Source organism: Branchiostoma belcheri, unplaced genomic scaffold (genome assembly GCF_001625305.1).
Source record: "Branchiostoma belcheri isolate BF01 breed outbred unplaced genomic scaffold, Haploidv18h27 scaffold5, whole genome shotgun sequence".
NCBI classification, from domain to species: Eukaryota; Metazoa; Chordata; class Leptocardii; order Amphioxiformes; family Branchiostomatidae; genus Branchiostoma; species Branchiostoma belcheri.
Window position 1 is genome coordinate 3,111,229 of NW_017804131.1, and position 10,554 is coordinate 3,121,782.

Here is a 10,554-nt window from a genome sequence, read left to right on the forward strand (position 1 = left end):
CAATTTGTTGGAGCGCAAAGAGGTGAAAGCAAAACTTAACGGTGACACCAACCAACAAATTGACTTGTTTTGGCGCAGAGCTCTGCGTGTGCCACAGACTGACGGATAGTTGTGCGAGCAGTTCTGTGCAGAGTTGCGTGACGAAGTCTTTATTTGTGACAGAGTACTGGCTGTTCAGCCTAATAGTCATATTCAATTAACTTGATATCTTCAGAGGTCTATACAAAACTGAACTGTGTCGACAGCCATGACGAATTGACTTGTTTTGAGCGCAGACCGCAAAGAGGTGAAAGCAAAACTGAACCGCGACGCCAACCAACGAATTGACTTTATTTGGCGCAGAGCTCTTCGTGTGTCACAGACTGACGGACAGTTGAGCGAGCAGTCCTGTGCAGAGTTGCGTGACGAAGTCTTTATTTGTGACAGAGTACTGGCTGTTCAGCCTAATAGTAATATTCAATAAACAGGATATCTTCAGAGCTCTATACAAAACTGAACCCGTGACGCCAACCATCAGCATCAACGTGTTTTGTACTTAAAGCTTTATTTACAAGGGTCTAACCAAAAATAAGCTGTGACGCCAACCAACGAATTGATTTGTTTCGGCGCAGAGCTATTGACTGCAAGCTTGAAACCGACGGAACCCGACCTGTCAGAGCAGCAATAGCCAGCTCCGCGGTCCCCTGGTACGTTACAAAGCCTAGTAGTCACATTGAACTGGCTTAAAATCCCCGAAGCTCTATACAAAACTGAACCTGTGTCGCCAGCCATGACGAATTGACTTGTTTTGAGCGCAGAGCGCAAAGAGGTGAAAGTAAAACTGAACGGTGACGCCAACCAACGAATTGACTTCTTTAGGCGCAGAGCTCTGCGGGGGTATCGCGGAGGGCTGTACGAGCAACCTCCACGGAGGAGCTCCGCAGAGCTCCTCCATGGAGGTTGCTCGTGCAGCCCCTATTGAGACTGGGACACACCCACAGATCGGGCACACCAAACTCCGCCCCCATGATATTTATCTTGATTTCGTTCCCGAGTTTCCACGTACAAGGGTTTTCACGTAAAAGTGTAACTGATCGTTCCCAAATCTTCACATATCCCGTATACAACAAACACCCTTAACATAGGTGTGAATCCCTTAGCAAAGTCTTACCTTGTTTCTTGTAAATTGATTCTTGCAGTGACTGTTTTACCTGAGATTTCTATACCTTGCCTCAAAATATTTCTGGCCTAAACCCCTGCTTCTAAATACACAACTGAGGACAATGTCGATAATCGTTGCCATGGAAAATCGATGTATTACCTCTATGACTGTCTATATGAACCTTGTGCATGGCCTGAGATGATGTTTGAAAAGGGTTCAACTGTCGTTTATCAGCAGTTCATAATAATGACTATTTACTTCAAGTATTATTTTACATACTGTGGAATCGGTTTACTATACTATGGAGACGTGACTTTGTATGTAGTATGTGCCTGACACAGGTGAACCCGATGGGTAAAGGTCAGTGATAGGCGCTTGCGCAGAGGGTCTAGTTCATGGCAGTCTGGAACCAAATGTAAAGAAGTCTTTTTCTTGGGAAATGTTGTGTTTTGGAGTTGGATTTTATAGGTTAGGGTTGTAGTATTTTTGTTGTTGAAAAAACAGACTTTCAGCCATGTTTGTGTTGTCTGGTTTGCTAAAGAAGAAATAGGTTTTCATGCTGTCATCAGCTGTCCAGGGGGGAGGGGGGCACTTCTCAATATTGTAATCAGGGCACAACCCATTACTTGCCTTTCCTATGTATATGGAAAAAGTGGCCAAATAAAGTCATACATCTGAGTTTTAGACCTTGAGAAACACACATTGGCAGGGTAGTGTAACCTTTAAAGTGTCCATTTAGACAAAAAAAAAACATATACAGTGGAACCATGCGTGGATTCTGTCTCTGATCAGTAAGCAGCCGCCGTGCGGTTTTAAGAAGAAATGCATGAGCTGAAATCTTGCGACAGTGTGGGAGAGACGCCTGTCTTCGACCTAAGGAGAATTCCATGATGAACTTATGATTTCCTATATGTTTAGTTCACTTGACAATCATTTATCATATCTTGCCAGCTGATGTTTCCACATTTAACGTGTTTGTTTGATAAACACATGATGAAAATATTCCTCGGTTAACGTAAACAACATCTCGCCTGCCCGATTAACAGCTGGCAAAATGCCTGCCCGCACACCCGCCATCACTGTAGGTAGTCAGAATGGACTCCAGTTGGGCAGATAGAAATACCGCGCCAAAATGAGTACTTAGAAGGACAACTTTGACGGGATATATCTCGTCTTCAAATACTTTTGGAATTCTCAACTGTCTGCTGCACACGGTTGTCTGACATGTTGACAACACGGGGACACATAACCAGCTTCATCTGACATGTCGTGACCGTACTACGACTTGTTGTGTGGAATATTCTAATATATAAGTACTCAATCCGGTGCGTTTGAAATTGTGACCAGCACAAGGCAGCTCGACAGCTTTAAACCTGTCTCCATGAGAGTTCTTGGCGTTACAACACGTGATTACATTTAAAACATTGAGTGCAGTTGATTGGGCTGACATTACTCGTAATTGTGTCAACATTTGGAATTGGTTTTCTTCTTGTGCATCATTTTCAATCGAGTCAAATTATTTGCAGCGAAAAATATCAGTGTCCTTTTTTGTGAAAACCGTGTAGATGGTATGTAGGATTATCTGATCACGTTGGTGGTCTTCATTACTTGTACATGCCACTGTACAGACCTATAATTGTTTTATTAATAGTCAGTAGTTTTATCCACCAGCTCTTATACATTGGGCTACAGCTAAGCCATAAAGGATAATGAAACAAAAAAAGTCAGTTTTGAGACAAGGCTTTTTAAACTATTGAAGTTGTAGCCATAATTCCGGAAGCCAAATCGAGGAGAAATTCAGGTTCAAATTCACTTAGCATTGGTTAGATTCCAGAAAACTCACGTCATTGCGAAACGGAAATGCGCTATTAATGTTGCTACTTATGTTAACGTAGAATTGTTTTAGAAAGAATGATCGTTGCCTGATTTTTTCATATTTTCATATTATCATTGAGAACCCTCACCGTTGTGACCCATGTCACATGGGAGAATATTGTGTGGATGGGCTCTCCATACACGGTTAGATATTCAAGTAACTGATAATCACTGAGTGAAAACAACAAGAAAATACACCACAATATCACTTTTAATAAAGACATACACATACCTCGTGCGGAAAATAATCCATTACGTCGGTTTATCCTGTATGATATAGAAAATCCGACAACTGTTCTTTGGCAAGGCTCCAGCACACTACTCGAGCGGTGCTACCCCAGTGACAAATGGACCTATTCTCTTCATGTCACATTCCTCAGATATTACACATCATAAACAATTCTAAGGTTGAACATCACCACATAGATACTACACATGGTCACGTCAAACTGTGCACGTAGTAGGTTAGCAAGCGTTGAACGATGAAGTATTAAATAAAAACCTTATTTATATCTCCTAATATTTTCTTTATTTTAGGATAATTACTGTAGTCGTAGCGTGCACCACGACACAGTTTCCAGGTTGCTTGAAATCGCAAACTAGATTCCTAGATGTTGGTCATAAAACTTGATTTTTAAATCTAACCAAGCTTACATGTTGTTATAATTTTCTGCAAAATATAGTCTTTATTGTATTGATACTACAGCCACAGGCACACTGAAACTTAGTGAAGCAATATAGGCTCCATATACATGTGATTAGTATAGATTTCAGCAAGTATTAAACTAAAAGCAGTAGACAAGTATAGTATATTGGGTGATAATACCAGAGCAAACTGAGGGTGGTACATGTAATATCAGAGCGAACACCCTTTCATCAGAAAAGAACAATAGTCTATGTCATTATCGACAGCCGATATGATTTTTCCAGCCAGGCATTCGGAATGTCGCTAATGATCTAGTAATTTTAATACTGGCTCACAGACAATATTTCTTGTTTTAATACTTCAGCTTTGCTTCCTGTTTGGCAGCTTCGTATCCAGAGGAGTTAGCGGTCAATGTTCATGCGAGGTTAATCTGGCGTGTTCCAAAATTACCGTGGCGCTATTGATGACAGGCTAGCCAGGCGCAGCTGCCACGATACTGTTTTACGCACGCTGGCACGGAATAGCTTTTAACTCGGAAGTTTGCAGTGCTCAATACAATCTCTTATGTCGCCGAGAACGGAGAAGAAATCATACGATGCATATTTCTTGTGGTTTTTCTCCGAAAAACCGTCTTACTATTTGGAAACATGTCAATGGTGCATTTCAAAGTTAGAACTCGCTTCGGGGAATTGTGGCCCATGTTTGGTAAGGCATGGCAGCCATTTTTGTAGAATAACAACCGGTGGTATTCCTGTTCAACTTTTTCAGAAAAGTTTTGTATCATTTACGTGGAGAAAACTAGTCTAACAATCTACATATTAAACTGTGTATGGTACACTGTAAAGTTGTATAGAAATCTGCGGTTGGTTTTCGAAGTTGGAGCAGTAAAGTACGTGAAAATGGCCATGATGTAAACTTGCTGACCGTTTCAGCTTTATTGTTAGTCTAACCTAATTGTGGACACAAGTGCTCCGTGGCTGGACAGGTCACATTTTGACCCGAGGAAAGTATGTGCGATATGAGGTTTCCTTACTATTTTGGGCAGACAGGATTTGTGAAGCTGGCGGTCATTATGCAAATCAGGAGCCCTCGAAACTGTATAAAAGGGGGAGAACCCGCTGCTCGGTCACCAAAGCTACAGGCTTCACCGAAGTGGTATCTTTTGTCAGCAAAGGTAGGTGATGGGTGCTGTACTGTGTGGGGAGGGCCGACTGCCTTGCCTTCTGCCATGGCATTTCACAGTGATTGTTCCTTGAGTGGAAGCCTTCTCTTGTATTCTGGATCGAATCTGACTCAACTGAATTCGCCGACTTTCAAAATTGGACTGAAGCCAGTACCCCTTAGCTGGCTATGGCCTTTTGTATTTCGGATTGAAGCATGATGGAAATTGGTGAAAACTTGTGGACCTCAGACAAGGGAATGCAAACGCCAGTGATTGTGCATGCTATACTACAACAGAACCAAAATTTCCCTGATGCTTCTCAATGGAACCAGATCGTACCAAATGTTCATGGACGCGTGTCCTCTTGCAGTGATTGGGTGGTCTGAAACAATTTCATTAATCAAGTTTCAAAATTGGGCTGAAGCATGAGCAGCCCAGTGAACAGCTTGCTTTTCAGAAGTTGGGGCTAGCTGAGGAAAGTAGGAGCGAGGGCAAACATTTTGATGAATGCACTGTCATAGCAGGAAGAAGCATGGGGATAGAAATAGAATAGCGAATTCTTCCTGCACTGCTCCGAATTGAACCAAATTATACTGATTGCTTAATGCATGAGCCTGATAATAAGCGTAGAAGGAATGGCATTGAGAGAGCATTGCATTCTATTAAACGCTCTATTCACGCTTTTCGTGATTCCGTTGTAACAAGCTTTGTTCACGTATGTTACAGGCGTAAAACACTCAACCGACCAACATGTGCGACGACGAAGAGGAGGAAGCTACTCCCCTGGTCTGCGACAATGGCTCCGGACTTGTGAAGGCTGGCTTCGCCGGCGACGACGCCCCCAGGGCTGTCTTCCCATCCATCGTCGGCCGCCCAAGGCATCAGGGCGTGATGGTCGGTATGGGTCAGAAGGACGCCTACGTGGGTGACGAGGCTCAGAGCAAGAGGGGTATCCTCACCCTGAAGTACCCAGTCGAGCACGGCATCGTCACCAACTGGGACGATATGGAGAAGGTCTGGCACCACACCTTCTACAACGAGCTGCGTATCGCCCCCGAGGAGAACCCCTGCCTTCTGACAGAGGCTCCCCTCAACCCCAAGGCCAACAGGGAAAAGATGACACAGGTCAGTGATTCAATGGGTGTCCCTTTTTTGTTTAAAGTTCTGTTCTTCTGTCAATGATACTGAAAAGCCCCATGGCAAACGACCAAACGGTGTCCTAAGGGTACTAAGTCCTTTCAATTTGCCTTGCATTTTTTGTGTCACCTACTTGGTATGTTCAGACCTTTTTCTAACAGCTGCTCTATTACGTACGTCCCTCAGATCATGTTCGAGACCTTCAACTCTCCCGCCATGTACGTGTGCATCCAAGCTGTCCTGTGCCTGTACGCTTCCGGTCGTACGACTGGTATCGTGCTGGACTCCGGCGATGGTGTCTCCCACACTGTGCCCATCTACGAGGGTTACGCCATGCCCCACGCCATCCTTCGTCTGGACCTGGCCGGCCGTGAGCTGACCAACTACCTGATGAGGGTCATGTGCGACCGTGGCTACGCCTTCGTCACCACCGGTAAGCTTCTTTTCATTGTCTCTTTCTTATTTTTCCCATTGCAATGTCAATTTCAACTACTGTCGTGTAAAGTAAAAGATTTCGCGGCAATACAAAAAATCCCAGTTAATGTAGTTCACATAATAACGTCTTTGCGTAGTCTTGTGATCTAACCAGGACGTTTTCTTGATATGCAGCTGAGCGTGAGATTGTCCGTGACATCAAGGAGAAGCTCGGCTACGTCGCCCTGGACTTCGAGCAGGAGATGTTGACGGCAGCTACCTCCACCTCCCTGGAGAAGAGCTACGAGCTGCCTGATGGACAGGTCATCACCATCGGCAACGAGAGGTTCCGCTGCGCTGAGGCTCTCTTCCAGCCTTCCTTCCTTGGTACGTCTAAGAATTTATGTTTTCCCCGTCTTGCTCTTTTCTTCGTCTTGTAAACCGTCCCTCGACATTTCACCGCAGTATGCATTTGTAAGATCTGTATGAAGTTCTATATGTAATCCCATAGTCGTGCGGCTGTGATATTTACACGTTTGTGTTGTCGTATCTGACAGGTATGGAGTCTGCTGGTGTTCATGAGACCGTCTACAACAGCATCATGAAGTGCGACATCGACGTCCGTAAGGACCTGTACGCCAACAACGTCCTGTCCGGCGGCACCACCATGTTCCCTGGCATCGGTGACCGTATGCAGAAGGAGATGGTGGCCCTTGCCCCCAGCACCATGAAGATCAAGATCATCGCTCCCCCAGAGAGGAAGTACTCCTGCTGGATCGGTGGCTCCATCTTGGCTTCCCTGTCCACCTTCGCATCCATGTGGATCAAGAAGTCCGAGTACGACGAGGCCGGCCCCGCCATTGTCCACCGCAAGTGCTTCTAAGCTCGTCAAGCTCCGTCCTACCGTCCCGACTGTTCGTTGTGCATGTATCGCTGTTTACTGTCTACTTCTGTTGTGTTCTTTCACAAATTCACGGGACCATGTAAACAAAACACATTGATCAGGCAAATAGTGAGGATTCGAAGCTAGAGGGTGGCACAGAGGTGGCGTTCTGTTGTTGAGAGCTGGTTTCTTCTGGAAACCTTCTATAAAGTTGGAGGATTGGAATAACGACTGGTTGCACGTGTTGGACCTTACGGCGGGAGGTCTGCCTTTGTTTTGTTCAACTTGAGTTCGTAAGTCACGTCTCCGTCACTGCTTTATTTGTAAATGTATATTTGTTGTCTACAATCCACACGAGTATTGTTGTACACCAACAACAAGGCTGCTAAACGTTGTAGTTCAAGCTCCAAAATGGCCGTTACATGAATTTTTTTTTGTGTATCGTCCTGTGTACTTGTAGTCAATAAAAATTCTTCTCCCGAATCTATTTGTGTTGGTTGTTCATTGATACAGTGGTCGTCATAGGTAGACTTATATAGATATAGCTATCAACTGTTTTATTTCATTGAAGATAATAATAATAATTCATAATGATATAATAAAAAACTCAAAGGTGACTGCTAAGGCCAGAGTTCATGCTCTTAATATTTCAAATGGTGTCAAAACCTAAAATGCACCTTGTGCCTACATAGATACATATGTTCTCCCAAATGTACCCTGAAATAAACAAATTAAACAGGATTCTTAATAATGTCCAATCTTATAAACATTAAAACATTGCCGATAACTCCTAGAACAATAAACCTTAAACAGGCATCGTCTTAAAAAGACAAACATTCGTTACTATAATAAAATAAAACTACAACATACTTATGTGCTATCTATTATTAGGTAAATACCTATGAATTGTTGGATGGGAAGTATGAATAAAGACAACCCAACTATAGTCCAAGAATCCACTTGCTGTTGCTGTCAAAAGCTATTTCAGGAGATCATGAGTTGTCCTTTGATCGCTGACGGATGGTGGTACATGTACGTGTCTATCCTTGTTCCGCTATCAAGTTTCATCCATGACATATTTTGAGTCGCCTTCGGTTGCAGAAGTTACAACCTACAGGCCAAAGAACACATCGTTTCGCGCCCCCTATGACGCGCCACCTAACGAAAATAGTACCCCACTAGTTGGCACAGATGTCGTCCTTGTCACCCAAGTGGCAAGGGTTCCAGTCCCGCAACATTCTTCTTGTAGCTGAAGACAACTGTTTCAATACAGAGAAACGACATTGTATTTTCCGTCCGTTACAAACAGTTCACTCCGTTACAAATGTCCTTGAGTGAACTGACCGTCTGCCAGGATTACAAGGACTATGATGATGATGATAAACAGTTCGAGTACGGACAATGAAATATAGAATACACGTAAGCGTATCTGTTGTACGATTGCGTGTGCATGGTGTGGCTCTAATATTCATTATAGGTTCCACGAGAGAACCAAATTGATAGACATTGGCTCACACTATGTACATCCAGATTGTTATGACATTGCAATAATACTTTTGTTGAATTGTGTTTTGTTTTCACATCACTAGCTCAAAGAAGTAAGCACAGTTTTTTTTCCAAACTCTGAAATTGTCACCCGAGTTGGAGTTTCTGGACATACAAGTATGTACGTATATCCGTGATATTTTGTGATGGATACAGCATTTATGAATTACATAACTAGAAAAACAGCTAAGGTAGCGATTTAAAAGTTTCAGTAAATCCCCCTAGCACATGTACCGGTCGCCGTACTGTAGGCGTGAGAGGTGACAACAGGTGCACGTGTATGAACATTGTTCGGTCGTGTGCCTAGGCTAGAGGAGGGAGGGGGGGCAATCACAATGGTTAGACCCACCACAGACCACATTAACAAGTCTCCTTTTAGAGACAGAAACTCTAGCACAAGTTTTCACATTTTATGTGCAAAGTGCATTGAACAGGCCAAGAGTTGGTTGCAAAATGATTGCAATGTTTTCGAGTTTCTGTACAAGGAAACCCCTGACATATATGCTACAGCTGAATAAATCATTATAGAATATAGAAATATCCGCCACGCTGTTTCCATCATTTGAGCAATCCTGGAGGTAATAATTAGACAAAAACGTAAAAATAGATAAAACATAATTCCTGCAGCGACCATGAGCCATTGCGCCCTCCCGGTGTCATCTGTACTCCACCGCCAGGCGACACGAACAACTGTTGTGTACAGGACAACAACTGGGTAAACAACAGGCGAGCGGCACGCGCGACACAGCGGGACACAACTCAGCCTTCTGTCTCTCAGCTATTCTCGGCTTTTTGCCTGAATAATCACGGCTCAAAGACAAGAAGCGCAGTCGAGTTATATTTGACAAACAATTTTTCGTTCCAATCTCCCTGTTTTACCTTACACAATACAGCAACCTTTCGAATGAAGAGATTGCACATTTTTGCCACACTGGGCTAAGTACTGGTCACAACAAACATGGTGTTGTCGATACAGTCAACAGGTATATACATAAAATAATTGTCATTAGACAATCTCTCCTCGCTTTCCATATATTAGAGATAAAAGAGCAGATATGTTCTCCGATGGAAGGTTTGTGTAGTTGCATTTGGTATGTGATTTTGGTTTATGACAAAAAGACATTGAAAGTAGAAGTAGCAAAGGTTTGAAGTAAAAAAAAAAGTTCAAAGTAAACAAAACATTTGCAGGAAAAGCATGACTGGTTTCTGATAATAACCTCTCAGCACATAGTTTGCATGACGTTTCACACAGCTGACCACAGAAGTTTGTGGAACCATGCCCATATTTGGCGGATTGCCCACACGTGTAATGTAGGACCATCCGAGAAAACAAATAGCAGGTGCATTCTAATAAAAACCCGCCGTACGTATATAAAGTAGCAAAGACGACATGCGACACAGTCAAACAACCCAGCGTCTGCGTCACGGGAGGTAAGTGTGCGGTTCTCTAGCTTGGTGTGTGTTTGTAGGAAACAGCATGTAGAACTCTGTAGTTAAACCATGTGGGCCATGGCGGTCAGCATCGAATTTGCGTATGAAACATTGCTGCTGGGATGATCGTAGAAAGGATCAAATTCGTTATTTGTAAATTGCAAGATAGCATTTGCTGAAGGCCTTGGGACGGAGTGAAAAATAGACACCCTAGCCTGGTCCGATAAAAGCATGTATCGGATGTGTTTTGGTACACAGTACTGTTTTCTGGAAGAGGTTCAGGGGCGTAAATGTGTGAATGCACTACTAGAGTTCCACGA

At 43.4% G+C, this 10,554-nt stretch overlaps 1 protein-coding gene across 1 annotated transcript in view; it reads left to right on the forward strand.

Annotated features, from left to right (window-relative positions):
• LOC109479655 overlaps positions 1–7,741 on the forward strand; it is a 13,258-nt gene extending 5,517 nt beyond the window's left edge. The window contains exons 6-9 of the mRNA XM_019781642.1: positions 5,557–5,949; positions 6,148–6,394; positions 6,571–6,762; positions 6,933–7,741. Coding sequence (XP_019637201.1) covers positions 5,557–5,949; positions 6,148–6,394; positions 6,571–6,762; positions 6,933–7,258 — 1,158 coding nt within the window. The 3' untranslated portion in view covers positions 7,259–7,741. The remainder of the gene's footprint in view (positions 1–5,556; positions 5,950–6,147; positions 6,395–6,570; positions 6,763–6,932) is intronic.
• The last annotated feature ends 2,813 nt before the right edge of the window (positions 7,742–10,554 follow it).